Raw genomic sequence first — 21,210 nt, 5'->3', positions numbered from 1 at the left:
GGCGGGCGCCTGGGTGGCTCAGTGGGTTAAGGCCTCTGCCTTCAGCTCAGGTCATGATCCCAGAGTCCTGGGATGGAGCCCCGCATCGGGCTCTCTGCCCAGCAGGGAGCCTGCTTCCTTTCCTCCCTCTCTGCCTGCCTCCCTGCCTACTTGTGATCTCTGTCAAATAAATAAATAAAATCTTAAGAAAACAAAACAAAACTGGGTTGGTATCATTGGAGCTATCCCTCATGTCTTGGCACCAGGGACCTGCTATCTTAGTGGGCCCCAACCTTCTTTCCTTACCATCCATAATACCCTCAGATATGTGCTTTAAAATGTACTCAGAGCCCTGAAGCTTTGAAATGATTTCTTTTCTCACTGTACAGCTGTGTATGGGTCCTCCCATCAGCTAACCTCAGTGATTTCTGCCAGGCACGGCAGGACAGACAGCAATGTGACACACGGAATTAAAAGCATTCACGCCAGGGTGTGAGCAAAAGATCAACGTATTTCCCATTCCCTCCACCCCTGAGTCCCCCCCCCACACAGCAATTTGTAACTCTCCCAAAGACACCCACTGTTTAAATAGGCTAATGAATGAATACCTGAAATCCGGAAATGTGACTAGGTAATTAGTGCAAGGCGAGGCACCCTGATGAGGTAGAAAATTCTGGGCGGTGGGTGGGGTGGGAAGGCTTTCTGATGCCCTCAAATCACACCGCCTGCCTTGGGGCTTCTTCATGTCAGTCTCACGCAGTGGCCAGGGTCCAGCAGAGAACATTTGCCAATGTGAAACACAGCTGATTATGCATGGCGTGGGCACTGGGGTAGGGGGTGGTTTAAAGGGGAAAAAGACCCCCCCAAATGCAGGTCTCTTTCATTTTGGGTGTCTGAAGCGCTCAGAACACTTTATAATTATTATAGGGGCACCTGGGTGGCTCAGTCCTTAAGCAGCTGCCTTCGGCTCAGGTCATGATCCCAGGGTCTGGGATGGAGCCCCACATCGGGCTGTCTGCTCCGCGGGGAGCCTGCTTCTCTCCCACTCCCCCCGCTTGTGTTCCTGCTCTCACTGTCTCTCTCTCTGTCAAATAAATAAAAAAGAAATCTTTAAAAAAAGAACACTATAATTATGATCTTATTGGGCATTTAGAACAATTCAATCCCTTCGAAAATTAAAGTCAGCGATCAGTGAGCATTCAAGTTACCCACTCTATGCGTACCGCATTGGGTTTCTTTTTTAAAGATTTATTTGTCAGAGAGAGAGAGAGCGTGAGCACACAAGCAGACTGTGTGGCAGGCTCCCTGCTGAGCAAGGAGCCCACTGCCAGATTCGATCCCAGGACCCTGGAATCCTGACCTGAGCTAAAGGCAGCAGCTTAACCTGCTGAGCCAGCCAGGTGTCCCTCTGAATTGGTTTTTAATATGTGGTGGGGCTGTTGTCTGCCATTCGGTCCTTCATCCCTCACTTTTCTTTCTCTAATTCGGTTATTAACTGTCTGTCATTTTTATTCTTCCTAAAAGGGATCTGGCCGGTTTCTCTCTCCCTTTTCTCTCCCTGTCTGAGGTGTGAGCCGTCAGTGTTTATTGTTCCTTAGAGCTGATGGATAGTGTCCCCAGACTTAAGTTTTCTCTCCTTTTGTAACATTTCTGTTTAGAATTACCCTTGTGTTCAAGGCCGGGCTGAAAGACAGGTTTGTTTGCGTTTCGAAGTTCCAAAAGTGGACACGGTGCTCTTCTTGGCTGCTGTCGGTAGGCCTGGACATTGTCATTGACCGAGGCCACCAGCCTGCCCTGGAGGGAATAAGTGACTTGCGCGGGTCTGGGTGTCCCAACTCTCCCGGTGGCGAGTGGAATGTAACGAGAAGAGGTCGGGTCTCAGCCCTCGGGGAGAGGCGGGGGTCCTGTGGCCGGAGCCCGGCCTCCCCCACTTCGGCCGGCCGGGCCGGTTTCCGCGGACGGAGACGGCGGGCGGGATCGCCAGCGCTGCCTGACCTCCTCTCCGACGTCCCGCCCGCCCGGAGCCGGAGCCTTTGTCCCCAGCCCCCCCACCAGCCGTCCGTCGGTCGCATCCAACAGGGGGGCTCCCCGGGAAGCACATCTCGTCGGGAGTGGGGCAGCCGGGCCGGGGATCCGCTCCGGGAGGACTGTGGGCGGGTGAGGGGGGCGTCCCCGAGAGGGGCCGGAGGTGAGCAAGGGGCGCCGGGATGGAGGTGGGGCGGGGCACGCGGGAAGGGCTGGAAGTGAGCAGGGGTGGGGGCGGGGCGGGAGGAAAGGGGCGGGGTTGGCGGCCTGCGGGGACGCGGGGACAGGCACAGTGGTCAGGGGACCTGGGGGCTCGTGGGCGGAGCTGGAGGTGAGCGGGCCGGGGCTGGGGGCGCCAGCGGGGCCGGGGGCGGGGCGGGGATGCGGGGCGGGGGCGGGGCGGGGATGCGGGGCGGGGGCGGGGCGGGGATGCGGGGCGGGGGTGGGGCGGGGATGCGGGGCGGGGGCGGGGCGGGGGGCAGTGGGTGGGGCGCCGCCGGGAAGGGGGCGGGCCAGGACAGCCTCGGGGCCGGGGCCGCGCGGCGGCGGCGGCGGCGGTAGCGGCGGGCGAGCGCGTGGCCGGGGCCGGCGCGATGAGCGGGGCCGGGGCGGCGCAGGGGGTGGCGGACGCGGTCCGGGGGCTGCGGGTGGACGGGCTGCCCCCGCTGCCCAAGAGCCTGAGCGGGCTGCTGCACTCGGCGTCGGGCGGCGGCGCGGCGGGCGGCTGGCGGCACCTGGAGCGGCTGTACGCGCAGAAGTCGCGCATCCAGGACGAGCTGAGCCGCGGGGGCGCGAGCGGCGGCGGGGCCCGGGCCGCGGGGCTGCCCGCCAAGCCGCCCAACCTGGACGCCGCGCTGGCCCTGCTCCGCAAGGAGATGGTAAGGGGAGCTCCGCGGGCCGGGCCGGGGGCGGGGGGTGTTCCTCCGTCCCGGCTCGCCGTCCCGGGCCAGTTGGCCGGGACCCGCGCTCCGCTCCGGGAGTCCCCGCGCCCCCCGCCGCTTCCTGGCTCTCTGGCGCCAGCGCGGAGAGAGGGGCACTGACCTCTCAGGTGCCCCCTGTGCCCGTCCGCTGTCCGCGGTGGGACCCTCACCCGGGGAGGCCCCCCAGGGAAAAGGCAGTTTTCGGAGTCCGGCCCCAGCTGGCTCGGAAACCGGCGGGAGGCGCGGCGTGGGGTTCCCTCGTGGCCGGCGGAGGGCGCGGCTCGGTCACCCGTCTCCGGAGTGAGACCTCCCGGGTCGGGGAGACGCTTCCCTGCGCGGGGGGTTTAGAGCTGCGCGCGATTGTGTTTTCCTGCCTCGGAGCGAACAGTTTTGTCTGCGCGAGTTAGACAGAGGGTTGGAACAGCCCTCGCCCCCTCCCCCGCGCCCCAGGCGCCGCGTGCGGAATCCGATTACTGCGGGATGGCTCCGGCCCCAGATGGCTGTGAAGGCGGGCGCTCGGCCCATCCCCTCCGCGCGTGGGGCCGAGCCCCGGAGCCCGCGGGAGAGGAACGCAGGGGGCGCGCTGCCCGGCTGGGTGAAGCCCGCGTGGGTGCTTCGGGCAGTGTCCGGGCGCCAGACAACGGGCCTTAGTTTTTCTCAGTCCTTGGGAAGTACATTTGGTGTGTGTGCATCGGGACAGGCCATTTCAGGCGACGCCGAAAGCAGGGCAAGGGCAAGGATTTGGGCGGCACTGAGCCCTTCCCCAGCTTTCCCGCAGGCTTAGGCCAGGCCCGCAGAGAACTGAAAACTTCCTTCTTCCTACGCTCTCGCTGACCCCTGATCACCTACCCCTGGCCACCCGCTGGCTTTTTGGAATCTGCCCCTTCCTTTCTCTTAGTGCAGGTTCTAAGTACAGGTAAAAACTTCACTAAGAAAATCTAATATTATGAAAGCTGCTTTTTTCCCCAAGAGTAAATTTGCCAAAAACCTTATCACAGAAACCCTTTAAATACGCATCTAGTACATTAAGAGATTGTTTAGAAACATTGAGTTTATGCCTTTTTTTTTCAGGAGCATATCCATTCTGAAAGGTAAGACTTAATTAAATCTAGAAAAGGAGCCTTAAATTAACATTTTTAAAACCAATTAGATACTGTTTTCCCACTCTGTAGCTAGCATTGAAATTGTGATTCCCAATCCTCTCTGAATAGATTTTCTAAGCTGCTTACGGAATGACTTAAATTCCAAGACAACCATTTTTATTTATTAATAAACATTGACACCAGCCTTGCACAGCTAAAGAGCTGAATTTTAGTTAGATAAACCTCCATCTAGTATGTTTACAGCCTGAAGTTAGATGTAGCATAAATACAGGGGTACACTGGGAAGACTCATCCTGGGTTAAGTCCCATGCTGGAATAGACAGGAGAACCTCAGGGCCACTCCTGTTGTGAAGCTCTGGTTTGTATCTTGCTCTGGTGGCTTCTGAGTCAATGTGCCATTCCCGAAAGTATTTTTCTGGGTCCCTCCTGGTGGTACTGCAAAACAGTCACAACCTTATAATTATGCCTTGGACCAGAGCTCTCCCTAAGCCTGTTTGAAGCACAAGGAAAATAAACAGCGGTCTTTGGTCAGTCTGCTGTTTAGCTGCGAGAAAGATAAGGAAGATAGGGCTACAGGCCTTGACAAGTCCTTTCACAGAATGTCACAAGGTCTTTTTTAAAAGAGCCGTAGGTCTGTTGCCTTTAAGAGATTTACTAACCTGCGGCAGTGGGGTCTGAGCGGCAACCTAAGCCGAGTTCATTCCTGAATTATCTATGGAATGGTTTGTGTTGATCTGTTTAATTGGAAGGCCTGAGGTCAAATCTGTGTCTGGGTCATACTAGCAGTCGTGGCAGAATGTGATTAATCCCTTTTTGAAAGAGTCCCGTGCAATCGCAGATTAATGTGGTTAATCTTTTATTTATTTATTTTTTTAAGTCCTGTGCAAGCAGCGATGGTGTGGGAAGGTCTCAGAAGGCAACAGAATTTTCTCGAGGGACGAGGGCGGTGGAAGAAGAGCAGCAAAGCTGGAATAAGGGACTAGCACCAGTGTGGCAGCAGACTGTAGGGAGAGCGCGGAGTGGGGGAGTGGGAGATGCTGGACGAGTGCTGAGAGCGGGTGAGAGGCTCCAGCAGGGTGGGGGCCAGTGAATGGGAAACAGGAATCCAGTGCGAGACGGAGACCAATGCTCTGATGCAGAAAATGCAGGAATTGTCAGTTACCTATTGGAGTCTGGGAGGAGCCTTCAGCATTTGTATGGAAAGTGCCGGTTAGCAAAACAATTAAACATTACTCACAGTTCCGAGCACCCAGAGATCATCCCTGTTAATAGGGAGATCTCCTGTGTCATGCTTTCTATACATCGTAACTTCTCCGTGCGGTGGATACTCAAAATCTACTTTATTTATTTATCCACTTACGTATTTATGGAAGTGGGGTTAACCCAGGCTGTTACATTAGTTTCAGGTGTGCAACACAGTGACTCAAGTCTGTTTGCTAAGGTGTGCTCGCTGGTAGCGTGGCTGCCATCTGTCACCACACAATGCTGTTACAATACCATTGCCTGTGTTCTCTCTGCTGTACATTTCATCCCTGTGACTTACTCATTCCAGAGTGGGAAGCCTGCACCTCCCATTCCCTTTTGCCCATTTTGCTCATCCTCCCTACCCACCCCCTCCTCTGGCAACCAGTCGCTTTGTTCTCTGTATTTATGGGTCTGTTTCTGCTTTTTGTTTGTTTGTTCATTTGTTTTGCTTTTTAGATTCCACATGGAAGTGAAATCATATGGTATTTGTCTCTGTCTGACTTGCTTCACTTAGCATAATACCCTCTAGGTGCATCCTGTTTTCATATATTTTTTGAAAAATCACTCAATTTAACCCTACTATGGTCACATACTCAACCAGATGTGTCCCAAAGCCCTGTGTGTGTGTGTGTGTGTGTGTGTGTGTGTGTGTGTGTAAGATTTTTTTGTTTATTTATTTGAGACAGAGAGAGCCCAAGCAGGGGGAGCGGCAGGCAGAGGGAGAAGCAGGATCCCTGCTGAGCACAGAGTCCAATATAGGGCTGGATCCCAGGACCCCGGGATCACAACCTAAGCTGAAGGCAGACGCTTAACCAAGTGAGCCACCCAGGCGTCCCCCTCCCTTTTTAAACATCAGATGATATTTTACAGTCACACTCTACAGATGTTTACGGGCTGTCATTAGGTGTCGAGTGCTGTGGAGATACAAAGATGAATGGGACTGTCTGGTTCTTAAGGACCTGCCACCAGCTGGAAGATGTCATTTCACAGCAACAGGGGTGCCGTGGCTCAGACCTCTTCTCCGTTTTCTTGACTGGAGTCTCTGTATTAGTAATCGTAACTCCGTCTGAACTAGCTCTTGCGGAAGGAGAATCTTGACGGGTTGGGCCTACGCAGAGACAGGCTAGAACAGGGCTGACGGGGCCCCTGGGAAGTACACTGTTGTCTCCTCTTTCCCCTGCCATTTTGTTTTCCTACTTTTTGGACTCTGGCTCCTAACGGGTCCATGCTCAGTTTTGGCCGTGTTTCTTAGATCCAGTTTGCAAATACTGTGTGGAAGGATGCCAGCTGGGGTCATCGGGCCAGTCTGGGCCAGCTTGTCGTGACCGAGGGCAGGATTGCATTTTACTGAGATAGTGCGACCATGTGGGTGGGGTGGGTGTGGGGTGCTGGGGATTCCCCCAGAGAAAGGCCGGTTTGCAGAAACAGAGCTGGGGGCTGCTGGACGGCCACATTATTAGATGTCTGTCACAGACTTCTTCCTCCGTAAAAATACTTTGCCCTGAAGGGTCCCACAGTTTGAAAGATTCTTATCTGCTAAGCTGACAAAATCACCTTTGCTCAGAGACCTTGGCTGGCATTTCAAATCCTTGCACGTGGCTGAAGGACACCCTTGACTCTCAGCGTCAGCCGAGACCCTGACAAGTACGTTCCTTGAAGTTTGTACCTAGACCCCTGCCCAGTAGCTCTGTGGCATTAGCCCATCAAGCTTGGACAGCACCCCCCCAAATCACAAAAGCACAGACAGAAGATCCTCATATATGCGGGAGCAGCAAACGCTTGAGGGCAGCACCCCCGGGGGTTCTTGGGTTTTGCCTCTCAAACTGCACAGGCAAGTTCTAGTAGCTTTGACTTGGAACCCTTTGTTTTCTTGTTTCCTTTTTTTTTTTTTTTTTTCTTAGAACCAACAAGTAGTGGAGCACCTGGGGGGCTCAGTGGGTTGAGATCAGTTTAGGTCATGACCGCAGGATCATGAGATCATGCCCCGCATTGGATCTGCTTGAAATTCTCTCTGTCTCTCAAATGAATAAATAAAATCTTTAAAAAAGAAATGTCAAGGGGCTCCTGGGTGGCTTGGTGGGTTAAGCCTCTGCCTTCGGCTCAGGTCATGATCTTAGGGTCCTGGGATCGAGCCCCGCATCAGGCTCCCTGCTCAGCAGGGAGCCTGCTTCCCCCTGCCTCTCTGCCTGCTTGTGATCCCTCTCTCTGTCAAATAAATAAATAAAATCTTAAAAAATAAAAACGTCAAGTAGTTATTTTGGTCACCAACCCATGCATAAGTGGAAAATCATCCACTCGGAAGTTTTGAGTGCCCGAGCTGCAGTGGTTTAGGGGAAGAATTTAATCTGATTAAATAAAGCTTGATTTCTGAGACCCACAACACTCCGCGTCCCTGCGTTTTTTTGAGAGCAACTAAATGTCTAATGAGTTTGTGCAGCGAACTGTGTTCTAGGAGATGTGCATTAGCTTGAATGGCCCACATCCCAGTGGGTTTCAGTTCGTATCCTGCCACGGAGCCAGTGTCTGAGTGAGGGGATTTTAGTCTTTAAAAGGTTTTATGGTGAAGGCCCAATCCCAAGTGAGGCCTAGGAAACGCCATCTGGAATAAAAGCGTTAGCTACCAACATGGCATTCTTGATGGGTGCCGATCACAGGAGAGTGGGACTGTCTGGTTGGTGGCCTTTAATACTGTCTTTTCTGTCTCTTGCTTTCGCTGGTCCCCATACTGCACCACCTTTCCCAAGTCTGGGAGGACTCAGGATCCCCGAGTCAGCTTGCTGAAATGCCGATTCCTGGGTCTGTTTCTATACCCGCAGGATCCGAATCTAGAAGGCAGAATTTGCACTTGTTAACAAGTCCTTTGAGAACCGGGAAGGTCCCAACCCAGGCATCAGGAGCTTGAATTCTGTTATTAGATTACACGATATAATTTAGGCAAGTGCTTCGCTGTTTTCAGCTCTAGCCTCCCCTGTGGGGAAAAAGAATTAAATGTCACCAAGGCTCCTTTTGTTTTTTTTTTTTTGTTTTTTTTTTTTTTTTTTTTTTTTTTTTTAAAGATTTTATTTATTTATTTGACAGAGAGAGATCACAAGTAGACAGAGAGGCAGGCAGAGAGAGAGAGAGGGAAGCAGGCTCGCCCCCGAGCAGAGAGCCCGATGCGGGACTCGATCCCAGGACCCTGAGATCATGACCTGAGCCGAAGGCAGCGGCTTAACCCACTGAGCCACCCAGGCGCCCCTGTTTTTGTTTTTTAAAGATTTTATTTATTGAGAGAGAAAGAGGACACGCGACAGAGCAGGAGCAGGGGGTGGGGCAAGAAGAAGAAGCAGAGAGCCCGATGCAGGACTCGATCCCAGGACCCAGGATCATGACCTGAGCCGATGGCAGACGCTGAACTGACTGAGCCACCCACGTGCCCTGTCTAAGATAGTTCTTAAGGTTTTGAGGCCGTAATTACTCTGTATGGTACTTGTCCCCACCCCAGGATCCACCCAATAAAAGCAGAACTAGAAAAGTGTGTGTGTGTGTGTGTGTGTGTGTGATAGTTCAGTGTGTGTGAAGCACACTTGTGTCCCTGCGGTGGGGATGGGGCTGTAAGGGCAGGCAGGTGGGGTCCCTCGTTTCATTCACTTTTTTTTAAAAAGATTTTGTTTGAAAGAGAGCAAGCCTGAGCAGGGAAGAGGGCAGAGACAAGCAGACTCCCCACTGACCACTGGGTGGAGAGCCCTAAGTAGGGCTCAATCCAAAACCAGATACCACCCAGGCGCCCTGGTTTCATTCACTTTTATTTTTTAAAATATTCTACTTATTCATTAGAGAGAGAGAGAAGAGAGCACAGGAGCAGAGGGAGAGGGAGAAGCAGACTCCCCACCGAGCAGGGAGCTGGATCCCAGGACCTGGAGATCATGAAATTGAGCCAAAGGCAGACGCTTAACCATCTGAGCCAATCAGGCGCCCGGTTTCATTCACTTTTTTTTTTTTTTTAAGATTTTATTTATTTGAGAGAGTGAGAGAGAGCGTGAGAGGGGAGAAGGTCAGAGAGAGAAGCAGACTGCCCATGGAGCTGGGAGCCTGATGCGGGACTCGATCCCGAGACTCCAGGACCATGACCTGAGCTGAAGGCTGTCACTAAACCAACTGAGCCACCCAGGCATCCCGGTTTCATTCACTTTTGATGTTACCTTTAAGTGAAGTTATACTTCCAGTCCCAACATTTGAAAACAGAGAACTGAAAGATACTTTTTCATATCACCTTATCTACTACTGTCCCGACCTGCAGAGAGTATAAATATTTTTCCCAACTTACTAGTATCTTGCAAGAAGCAGACCCCTCTTCTTTCCCCCCACCTGTGGTTAAAGGCATTCCTCTGTTGCACGGGAATGTGAAAGTGTCCCGCTTGTTGGCACTGTGGACACACAGGACCTCCACCGAGCAGTGCCCGAGCGTTTCTGCATCTCCTTGGGCCGGCACTGCCATAGTTCTCTGAGGCCGCATGGGCAACGAAGTTCAGGGAGCGCTGCAAATGAGGATGGTGGCCCTCGTGTCGTTCCCAGCCACCAGGCAGCGGCTGCAGGCTGTGCAACAGCTCTGCTTCTGGGACGTCCACCTGAACGCCCCGGAGACTTGCGAGCTCGGTCGGAAAAGCCAAAGTTTTCACAATCCTGTGTCTGAAACCCTGCAGACAGGCCACAGACTCCACGAACAGGAAACCGGCCATGAGACTGGCTGGGCCAGATATTTGCCCCCAGTTACCCGGTGTCATTCTCCAGAGCCCCGACCTTCTATTCATCTCATTCGTGGCCCACAGGCTCCAGATGTTTCCAAGCGATAAGTAGGCAGCGTGCGTAAAGGTTGTTCTTTCCTTTCCTGTTGCTCCTTCCCTCATGGACACTTAACCCGGGTATGTACGTCCTCCTCCAGGAACTTGGGAGACAGACACCCTTAGGCTTCCTTATGATGCTGCAGAAAACTCCTTAAAGCATGTGGCCTTTTCTGTTTTTAGGAGCGCTTTCTGCTCGCTGCCCTGATTGGCCGTAAGAGCAATGGGCTATCCTCATTTTGCAGGTGTGAAATTCCTTCTGCAAGGATTCTGGGAGGAGGCCCTGCCCTTGACAGCAGAGGGCTGGGGGAGAAGAGAGAGTCTCTGTCCTCTGACCAGTGTCCTCCAGACAGGGGCAGCCTCTGGGGGATGCCAGGCCTCCTACGGCCTGGAGAGGCTGGGCTGAGGAGGATTACTGAGATCCATTTGGAGATTAGACACCATGGAAAGAGGGTGTTTGGTGTGTGCTTAGGTTGTCGACTGCACTTAGAATTGAAGAGAAAACAGCCAAGTTGAACACAATTAAAAGAGAAACAGCAAGGTGTTTAACAACCCTGATAATCACAGATATGCAAAGTAAAACATTAAGGTATCATGTTTTATCTAAAACACCAGTAGAGATTGAAAACAATGATCATCGTGAGGTGAGGGTTTGGGAAGACAGACACCATAAAAACGGTTTCTTGTGTTTTTTTATGTCAGGTCTGCAGAACACCAGCTGCTGATATGAGATTTTCTATATATTGCCCTAGAACTTGGTTTTCTGATTTTAACTTCAGATTTTCTCCCCAACTGCATCTCCTCTTGCAGAAGGGGAATTTCGGTTAATTGGGTATCATCCAAGGAAATGACAGAACACAAACTAACCTTCGTATGTGTGCTGCATTCCAGTGTGTTGTTGGCAAGTCCGTTTTCCCCTCCAGTCCCAGCTGATTTCAACATCGGCTATGTCCGTGTCTGCACTCACTATCTTGGGCAATAAGCTCTTAGGCTTTGGTATAAATCTTCGATGAATGATGGTCTGCTGTTTGCAGCCCCAGGGCTAGGGAGGGATTAGAAGGAAAGCATCCTTTTCTCTTCTCCCCTTCTGCAATTTCATTTTTATAAATTTATCTTATGTTACTAGTCACACAGTGAAGAATAATATTTGTACACAGATGCGTATTGTAGTGATAGATAATCATATAATATGAAATAGTGATACAATACTATACAGTCATGGAAAAGAATGTGGTAACTGTACGAACATAGACATTCACAGTATGAGAAAGTAAGTTACAAAACAGTATACATATACATTTGTATATGCGGTTACTAGCTAAAAACCAGCTTGTGTAAGCATAGTGTCTTGAGGGATGTATACTAAACTGCTAAAAGTGGGTATCTTTACTTTTTAAAAAAAAAAAAAATATATATATATATATATTTTAAGAATTTATTCTAGAGAGAATGAGGTGGGGGGAGGAGAGGAGCCAGGGAGAGGGACCAGCAGACTGCACTGACCGAGGAGCCCGACATGGGGCTCGATCTCAGGACCCTGAGATCATGACCTGAGTTGAAACCAAGAGTTGGACACACCTAACCAACTGAGCTACCCAGGTGCCCCTAAAAGTGGGTATCTTTAAAACAGCAGTTCTTAAAGTGTGGGTCTGGAGACCTTCTCAGGGTCTACAATTATGTGGCGATCATATCAATGAATGTGATGTTTTAAAATATCACCTAAGGGGGCGCCTGGTGGCTCAGTGGGTTAAAGCCTCTGTCTTCGGCTCAGGTCATGATCTCAGGGTCCTGGGATTGAGCCCCACATCAGGCTCTCTGCTCAGCAGGGCGCCTGCTTCCCCCCCTTTCTCTCTGCCTACTTGTGATCTCTCTCTGTCAAATAAATAAAATCTTTTTTTTAAAAAAAAGCTGCTTTAGACCATGGAATTTGGGAAGGATGGCTTATATAAGTATGAACCATTAACATTTTAAAAAAAGATTTTATTTATTTATTTGACACAGAGAGAGATCACAATTTGTCAGAGAGGCAAGCAGAGAGAGAGGAGGAAGCAGGCTCCCTTCTGAGCAGAGAGCCTGATGCGGGGCTCGATTCCAGGATCCTGGGATCATGACCTGAGCCGAAGGCAGAGGCTTAACCCACTGAGCCACCCAGGCGTCCCAAACCATTGAAATTTTAATCTAATTAGAATGTCTTATTTTTACAATGGGCAAAAAGCGCGAAAGAATTAGCAAAGCCATTGCTTAGAGAAAATGGTCGATTGCTTTTCCTGGGCTCTGCTTAGAGCCACGGAAGAAGAAAGGAGCTTCACTGGTCCCAGTATTGAGAGAAACAAGCACGTCCTGGGAGACGTCGCAGAATGGGCTCTGTCCGCGTGGATACCCTCAGCTGTCAGCAAACAAACACAACTGAAACTGCCTTACCTGGTCGAGAGGGTGTATGGGCAGGTGCAGAGCTGAACGAGCGTTGGGCGTGGCTTAGCCCCGCGGGTGCGGCCGTCCAGGATGTTCTGTCTCTGAATCACCCAGGCTCTGCAGAGCCTAGTCCTCAGCCTGGTGGGCCCAGAGCACTCACAAGAGATGAAGCAGACCAGATAGCATGAATGCTTTTCCGCCCAGGAGAGGAGAGTGCAGCCCAGGAGCCGCGGGATGGATTGGAAGCTTGCCGTGGGCACAGCATGACCGGCCGGGACCTTCGAGGTCCTGTGGGGGTGTTTCAGTCAAGTTTGAGTAGCCGAGTTAATAGCCCTTCCCCTGGATCAACACCCAAGGAGTCTTTCTCTTCCGTTTTCCTCTGCAAAACAGTATACAGGTCTGCGTCCTTCTGTTATCGCGTCCTTTATTCGGAAATCAGGTTACGATGCATTAGGCCACTGCTTTTATTACATTCCGGATCTGCAGATAACGTGCTGGACACTTTGATTAGATTTGGGGCATTTCCCAGTCCTTTCTAAAATAAATTCATGAGCTGAATATATGCTTAGGCACTCATTACATTTTAGGATGTTAACTTCCAACCGTTCTCATTGTAAGTTAATACATATTCATGGTAGAAAATCCAGAAAGTTCAGAAAAGCCAAAAATCAAAGTCATCTGTGATGTTAGCAGCTTGCCACCTACCACAGAGGACGTTGGGCGTCTCCTTGGCCGAGTCAGCGGCACGGACAGGACAGACTGCCGCTCCCTGCCCTGCCCCCACCGCAAGCCGCCCCCCCTCCACCTGTCAAAGGGCTTCATCTTTCAGGACCCCAACTTCCTCCTCATAACAGAATCAACACCTGCCTCGCAGAGCAAGGGTGAGGATTTCGTATTTGTGTCCAGCCAAGATTTTCCTCTCTCCAGTCCAATCCTGGGGGATGAACCTGGGTGCCTGGGTGGCATAGTCCGTTGGGCCTCAGACTCTCAGTTTTGGCTCAGGTCCGATCTCTGGGTTGGGAGAGCGAGCCCCGTGTGGGGTGCCACGCTCAGTGTGGGGTCTGCTTGGGACACTCTTTCTCCTGCTGCCCCCCCCAATAAATAAAATCTTTAAAAAAAAAAAAAAAAGAAGTGAACGGTTAGCTGGTTGAGAGTTTTGGGCTATTTCAAGGCTTTTGATAGAGCTTGCCAAGCAGTCCTCCACAGTGTGCGTACGTGATACGATTTTTTATTACCCCTAGTTTTTACAATTGAGAGTATGCTCATGCTTGCTGAGAAAACTGAGCCGTGCAGCAGGCTGTAAATACCGATCCCACTTTCTAGAAGCAGCTTCTGCTAACAGACCTTTCGTCCTCCCATCAGAGACTTGCACGGGTATGTGCGTATATAGGAAGGGAGTTCCTGCTAACATACTGTCGGTGACCTGAGCTTTTGTGCAAGGCACATGGGTCGCTTCTACTGTAGCACGCACCCAGCGGCTCCTCCTTTAAAATGACCACCTGGTTTTTATTGTATGACTAATCCCTAATTTTTTAAACCACGTTCCTCCCGCCTTATGGTTCAGTGTAAACTTTCATGCCACTCACTTTTTCTGTATCTGTCCCCGTATTTGGGGACCCCACCCCCCAGTTCCCACACTACATAGAGTTCACGATTCTGCAGCTTCACTGGGAATCTGTACATCCCCCCTGCCCAGTATGAAGTGGGATATTTATCCTCTTCGGTTGAGGAATGCAGTGGTGGGCAGATAGATGGTCGGGTTGGAGTGGGGGGGGGGCATCATTACGGAGCCGACCTCAGTATGACTTCCTGATCTAAGCCATCCCCACACCTTGCCCTGCTTCTGCTGGGCTCAGCCCACAGCCTTGGCGGGGGTCTTGTAGCAGGGCGCAAATACCATTTTTGACGTGTGTTCTGTTTTCTACTCCTTGTATCTGAGAAGAGGTTGCTTTTGTTCACGTCTCCTAAATGGACTAGGGAAGGACACCAACTCATTTTTAGTTTCGTAAAAAAAAACAGACTCTTTTTCTTAAATACAACTAATTTCTTAAAAGTATCCTCCAGCTTTTCACGATGCTTTGTTTGGACCCAACCAAAGTTTCCTTTTAAAAAGTACCTTCCATCTTCTAAGCCTTGTATCCGAATCGTCCTGTGTCTGTTGTAATTTTTTGGAGGTTTGGAAGAACTCTGTCCCCCATGGCACCCTCCAAAGATAGTCAGAAACTTAATGACCCCAAACCCAGCTGGGAGCCACCCCCTCCCCCGTCTGAGGTGTATCCATGTGGCCAGTCCATTGTGGGTTCAGATAGTTTTGAGGGTGATTCAGGATTGTTAGAGATGTTGTGGATTGCTGTGCTGCGGGGCAGGGGGGCAGGCGAGCTCTGTGCCCAGGGAAAGAGAGGAAAATGATCGGGAAGTTAAGCAGGAAGCCCAGACAGAGAGCGGAAGGAATGACCTTAGCAATTTAAAGCAGTGGAAACTAGTTGATTGTTCTTAATTGTCTTGAAAGTCTAGAATAAGGGCCACACATGACAGGGTCTTAGAATTCTGTACTTCTCTGAAAAGTACCTGAATTTTTAAAATCTGCTTCCAAAAATGATCTGTATTTTGTGAATGCAGCTGTGAACCAGATCGGCCGTCCTTCAGGACCATGTGGGAACACATCGCTGAGCTGACAGGCTTCCCCCGCTTGTAGAACGGGACAGTGGTGGGGGTTAGTGCAGAGGGCGTTCCCCACCCCCCATCCTTTTTTCTGGAAGGACTTGTCTCCATTTGTGGGTGATTTAATCATGTTGTGAAACAACTCACAGTTTAATTCTCTGGCATGACCCCTCTCTGCCCTTCCCACATTCCCAGACCCTTGGGTCTTCAGGATTGAGAGGCTGATTTCTGGGCCTGTCATGAGTCTCTGTCCCAGCTGCAGATGTGTGACTCTAGAAAGAGCACTCAGGGAGCTCCTTCTAGCCCCAGACTTGGGTTTGCGTCTTCTGTCAAGTAGGAGGTGAGTTTTTTTTTTGTCAATGTGGCAATGACCATGTGGTCTGGGGCTTTCTTCCGGGGCACGTGGGGGTGCTCTGGGCTCAAAGGGCTGCCTCTTCAGGTCTGCCACCCCTGCAGGCACCTGCGGGATGTAGCAAGGGGCCGTCTGGTCCCTGTACACCCCCCCTGCCAGGCTGCTGCTGCAGCCAGATGTCCCCTGGGCGCGCGTCTCTACCGAGACGTGTATTCACACAGTCGGCCAGTACCTGCCTGTCTACACGGCTCTGTGCTGGGTGCTGGGGGATCCCAGGGGGAGAAGGGGCCACTGCATGTGGGCTGTCCTGCATACGAAGAAAGAAGACCCATGTGGTGACCCGCAGTGACAGGTGGAGAATAATAAATAGGGCAGGCAGAGCAGGTGGAGGGAGTGAGCGGTCCCTGCGACGGAACCAGTCAAAGTCCGGAGAGTGGAGGAGAAGCTGGCATTGGGCTGGGCGAGCAAGGAGGCTTTGACAGACACAGTGGGGACAGGTCTGGGACTGTCTGGGGGAGGGGACCTCCAACCAACTGTGGCATCAGGTGCAGGTAGGGAAAGTAGAATCCGCCCGGATCGTGGAATCGTGCCTCCGGACTTGCAATGCGCCTCTAGAGAATTTAAGTGCAAATGTTGAAACAGCCACAGCCCAGGGAGAGAGGGAGAAGCATCCGGGCTGGGAGCTGGCTTGGCTCCTGTTGCTCCTGACTGCACGCCCGCCTTGCTGATTTGGAGGATTGCTGGTAATCAGAGGAGCTCTGGTCTGTGCCCGCAGAAGGAACCGAGAAGCTGGGATGTGCGGAGACATGTACGCGCGTGCTGAGATCCCTGCTCCATCACCCTAAGCGCTTGGCAGCTGCTCCACTGTCTGATGGGCGTGCGTGGGACCGAGATGTCTTCCTAGGTGGGTCAGCCCTCCGTTTCTAGGCCAGCGTTGCACCTGAGGACAGGGCAGCTTTGTGAGTCATCTGTTGCTGCAATGCAGACGGGTCCCCAGGACACCATCCGACTCAAGGCCTGGAAGATCCTGGACGTGGCACCTGAAGAGGAAGGGACCCCCGGGCTTTGGGAACTGCACGTTCAGAGGACACCGGCTCCTGAGAACCTGGGGGGGTAGTTCAGGGGCCGTGGAGCCCAGGCTCCTGCCGTCACCTGCCCCCACTCCCAACCTGCCCAGAGGATGAGAGTCAGACCTGGTCCAGGAACATGGTGCTCCTGTCCCCCATCTGTTGTTTTCCCCCATCTTCATTTCCACAGTGGGAAACGGGCTTGGGGTGGCCCAATCCTACTGCTGTCCAAGTGACTCAGTAGAAATAGCTCCAGGACGCCAGATGAATCTTTTCTATGATTTTTTTTTTTTTTACTTCCTGTGTCGTTAGCATCCCGTGTTGCATGAGTCTGTGACTTTTTAAGCAAACACTAGTGCAGCTCTGGGAGGGTGTGACTCTCTTCCCTGAGGTTTACATTCCTTGTGTTAAATCCGAGAACAGATAGGTAGGCCTGACCTTGCCAAGACAGAACCTTGCAGTCTGGTGACCGGGTTCAGATCTGGACGCTGGAGGAGCCCCGGGAAACAGGAGCCAGTTCAGGGGAAGGGACGGGTGGTCAAAATGGGCCGGAAGGTCGTCATAAGAGTTGACAGGCCTGAAGGTCTGGTCTGGAGAAGACAGATCGTTTCTTCTGGCGGGTAGAAGTGGAGGAATGAAAATTACCTTCAAATATGTAAAAGGCGGTTAAGAAAGAAATGAGATGTGTGGGTCTGCGGAACGGTTACACGTAGCATCAAGGGCCGTAGAACCTACAGGCTGGGAAATTTTGACTTTGTGCAGGGAAGCATTATGTCTGCTTGGAAATGAATGAACTGGTGTGGAAGGGTTTGGGGTTTGAAAGGGAGACCTCTGAGGTCCTTTCCTATTCGAGAGTCTGAGGTGTCCACCCTGGTCCCCAAGAAGCAGGTCTGCTGGCTAATTCTCATCTGGCTTGACTGTGTTCAGGTGACTCCCAGTCAGTGTTCATGATCGAGTTGCGGTGGGAGGAACGTGGTGCCCCGGGGTCACTGCTGTTTCCCGGAACCCTGCCGCCTGGTAAGTCCCGTAGCGGCCAGGCCTTTCCAGTCCAGATTCCGCAGGCTGGCGGCCTGGAGAGAATCGTGAATGTAGTAACCACCAGAGCAGCTGTTACTCTTGCCGGGAGTCGAACAGGATGTCCACGGTCTCACACTTGCGCATGGCAGAGCCGGCCTGTGGACCCGCGTGGGCAGGCTGCGGGGCTGAACGCATTCTCCTTCCGAGCTTTTCTGCCTGGCTGGCCTGGAAGTCGAGGCTCACAGGAGAATACATACAAGTGACCCAGGAAGGGCAGGGATTTGTGTCAAGAATGCTGGGTTGTGTGCTGGCACTGGGCGTCAGCATCGTCTGGGTAGTTCTTCCAGCCCAGATGTCGGGAACCCTCCTTCCTTCCCGACAACACACGCACACGACCAGTCTGGACGGAGAGTGGTGGCGTCTGACCCGTCTGTGGCAGGCCTAGGCATCTCTTGGTTTGCCCGTGGCTTTCCCTGTTCAAGGTGTACTTTGGAGAATGGGCTGCCGTTGAGCCGGTCTGCCCTCCCAGACCCGGATCCCGAAGTCTTCCCTGGACGTCATGGCAAAACACGCCAAGTCAGTATGACCTGGTTCTGTTTCTATGGTGTGCTCGGCGGTGGGAGAGAGCACAGTCTGCTTGGCAGTTTAGCGTGGTTGGAGGGTGTGAAGAATGACTCGGCATTTAACACCTGTCTTGTCACGAGAGGAGCGCTGCCTTCTGGACCCCAGCGTCCCCTGTGTGAGAGTCTCGTGCGGCAGATCCCATCGCTGGGGAATCCTAGAGACCGTAGATCTCCTCTCTGTGTTTTCTGCTGCACGTTCTCATACTTTAGGCCCTTCCTTGCTACCCAGTAGCATTTGATGACTGTTCGTGAAAATGGATGGATGTCTCACTGAGTCCTCCCTGTAGCCCCATAAGAGAGATTAGGATTCCCTTTTGTCATCAGCCAAGGGGTAGAGATGATACGTGACTTGCCCAAGGGCCAAGAAGCAGAAGGCAGGTCTCCTAGCCTCCGCTGTCGCGTCTCTCCCCTTGCCACTGGGAGGGAGGTCTGCTGCCCCACACCAGAGCTCAGCAGCCCTGTCACCGGGGACCCCACACCTGCCAAACCAGAGCTGTGTGGTTCACAAGATTCCCAGGTGATTTTCATGCATGTGCAAGTGTCTGGTGCCATCGTCTAGGCTGCATTTCCAAGCGGATTAACCCTTCTCTCTTGGAGATTGATGGGAACAGTGCATTTCCTGTGCTGACTTGGCCCTGTCCCGCAGGACTGGCCATGCGAGGAGGGGAGCTTGAAGATAAACAAGTATATGGCTTTCCAGCGTTCTTTGTTCTGTCACCCCTGGTCAAAGTGGTTCCCAGGAGACTGTGCACTTCTTCAGTCGCTTGCTCTGGGAGTGATGCCCCAATCATCTCTGGGTACGACTGACCTTGTCTGGAGGAGAGGGAGTCCAGACACCACTCTTAGGAACCCAGACGCTGAGCTGGTCAGAGGGCGGGGGCTCCAGGGGGCGGCGTGTGACCCTGACCCGAGAGCCACTGTCACTGGCAAGGGGACTCTTTTTCCCAGGGAGTTGAGAATGATTGTGGTATCAGGGAAAGCACGTGTGGGTCCTCTCTGAATCTGATCCCAGTGAGACGAAATGACAAACTTGCATCTTGGCGTCCAAAGTGAACCCAGCTGGGGCCACCCGAAGTAGGAGAGCTGCTCCGTGCCTTCCCAGGGCGTGCCTGCGTGCCGGGGTAAACTCCGCAGGCCGGGGCCCGCCGCCCCGCAGGTGTGATCCCTCCCTGCCCCACTGAGTCACGTCTGAGGTGTGGGCATCCCACAATTAAGGTTTTCTCAGAATTGGAAACCCAAAGCACTGGAGTGATGCTCGGCGTCATTCACGGTCTGGAAAGAATGTGCTGGCACGGGCAGAGGGCGGGCTGAGTGTTCCACTAAAATTACACTCAAGTGCTGACTTCTCGTTTTTTACCTCTCCGCCCCTCCCCTTAAGGTCGGCCTGCGACAGCTGGACATGTCCTTGCTCTGCCAACTCTACAGCCTCTACGAGTCCATTCAGGAGTACAAGGGGGCGTGCCAGGCCGCGTCCAGCCCGGACTGCACTTACGCCCTGGAGAACGGCTTCTTCGATGAGGAGGAGGAGTATTTCCCGGAGCACCACGCCCTCCACGAGGGGAGGGAAAGGGCCCCCCCAAGGGACCTGTCGCTGCCTGTCTCCTCGCTCTCCGGCAGCGACTGGATTCTGGAGTCCATCTAGAAAGGGATCTCAGCAGAGGCCGCTGCTGCCCACGGGACACACCGTCAGCCTCAGCTTCCCCTTCGAAGAAAGCTCCTTTGCTGCTCCATCGTGGGCAGTTGCCTGGCGCGAGTGGCCAGCGCTACCAGCTTAATTTGGAGGACACGCGTGGCAGTCTGTCGCCAGGGCTGGAGTCTCCGTCTGGGTGGCCTCGAGGTGCTCAGCGACACCGCCGTGCAGAGACACTCCTGCCCATGAGTCCTGTCTGCGCTGGGACTCTAACACGAGGATCCTGGGGCTCTTTCGCCCAAGACAACTTTTGCTGGTTACTTCCTTGCAGGCGGTAGACGGTTTGCTGCTCTGCTGTAGGAACTGGCTCCAGGCTGCAGACTCGGAAAACTCACACTTTGCGGCTCCCTTCCTTCTACATCCGGCAGCCATTCTTGCTTCCGTCTTGTGAGCATTTAAGGCTCTTGGTTGGGCTTTCTTAATTGCCAGCTGCATTACTAATGGTCCCGATGACTCAGTGAAAGCTTTGTACCAAAAAAAACCCCAAAAAAACAAAAACAAAGAAACCCAAAACATTTCAGGTCACACCAATCAACACCATTCTCTTCACCTGTCAGAATCTGGATCCTTCTTTGTCTATCCTATGGAGGAGGAGGGAGGAAGAGAACACAGAGGTGTGTTATGTTGGCAGAAAGAAATGGGGGACCAAGCTCATGTGGGGTGTCATTCACTGTAAGATGGCAAACTTTTTGTTCTGGAAGGTTCTAAGTGTAAACTAGTCTATTAGAAAGCAGTCCTGCCTCTTCCACTCGACACAATGATCACCTTAAGCCTTAATATATTTATTAAAAGCTTTTATGAACGCTTTACACTTTGTAGGTTAAAAATGAGGATAAAATGCTAAACCCCCTGACTGTTGTTGTGTATTATTTTGGTCTGAACTCCGAATCATCCGTTTTCAGAACCTGAATGCATAATCAACTACTGAAAGAGAACGATAATTTATTTTCTTGCCATTAGGGATCTGGAAGCAGCTTCTATTGTTCTACTGACTTGTTCTTGGTCGTGTTTTCCAGGGTAGCCCCCCATTTTTAATTAGCTCTCAGTGCTGTATCTCTGACTGCTTCAGACCCCCTGCCCTTCTTTCTTTTGATGTGATAATTACTTATTCATGACCTTTGGGGGTCGAGAGGAAGTAAAACTCACCCTCAGGGGCCAGCCTGTTGACAGCCTGTTGTGTCGGGAGGGAACCAGGCTGCCTACAGAGAAGGAAGTGCGTTCCCGCTCTTTTCCTGTGTTGAAAGGAGTAGTTGGATGAGAGATGACAGCACATCGCCTTCAGTGTGTGGGCCAGCT

At 52.3% G+C, this 21,210-nt stretch overlaps 1 protein-coding gene across 2 annotated transcripts; it reads left to right on the top strand.

The window, feature by feature from the left end:
• The first annotated feature begins 2,561 nt into the window (after positions 1-2,561).
• Positions 2,562-20,758, top strand: FAM89A (family with sequence similarity 89 member A). 2 transcript variants are annotated; one of them, XM_046028034.1, is made up of 2 exons: positions 2,562-2,882; positions 19,603-20,758. In XM_046028034.1, exons 1-2 carry the CDS (start codon positions 2,598-2,600, stop codon positions 19,864-19,866), a joined length of 549 nt encoding a protein of 182 aa, XP_045883990.1. In that variant the 5' UTR covers positions 2,562-2,597; the 3' UTR covers positions 19,867-20,758. The 2 variants fall into 2 exon arrangements, with proteins under 2 accessions (XP_045883990.1, XP_045883991.1); XM_046028035.1 differs by lacking the exon at positions 19,603-20,758 and adding an exon at positions 13,198-13,730.
• Positions 20,759-21,210: the final 452 nt, after the last annotated feature.

This window comes from Meles meles, chromosome 13 (genome assembly GCF_922984935.1).
Source record: "Meles meles chromosome 13, mMelMel3.1 paternal haplotype, whole genome shotgun sequence".
Taxonomy (NCBI): domain Eukaryota; kingdom Metazoa; phylum Chordata; class Mammalia; order Carnivora; family Mustelidae; genus Meles; species Meles meles.
The sequence above is the reverse complement of the archived record's forward strand: the minus strand, read 5'-3'. Positions and strand labels throughout refer to the sequence as shown.

What these genes read in the sequence shown, in the direction of transcription:
- FAM89A (XM_046028034.1), top strand. Translation starts at nt 2,598, where the DNA reads ATGAGCGGGGCCGGGGCGGCGCAGGGGGTGGCGGACGCGGTCCGGGGG. An exon ending in CCCTGCTCCGCAAGGAGATG is followed by an intron (nt 2,883 to 19,602) that starts GTAAGGGGAGCT and finishes CCTCCCCTTAAG; the next exon opens with GTCGGCCTGCGACAGCTGGA.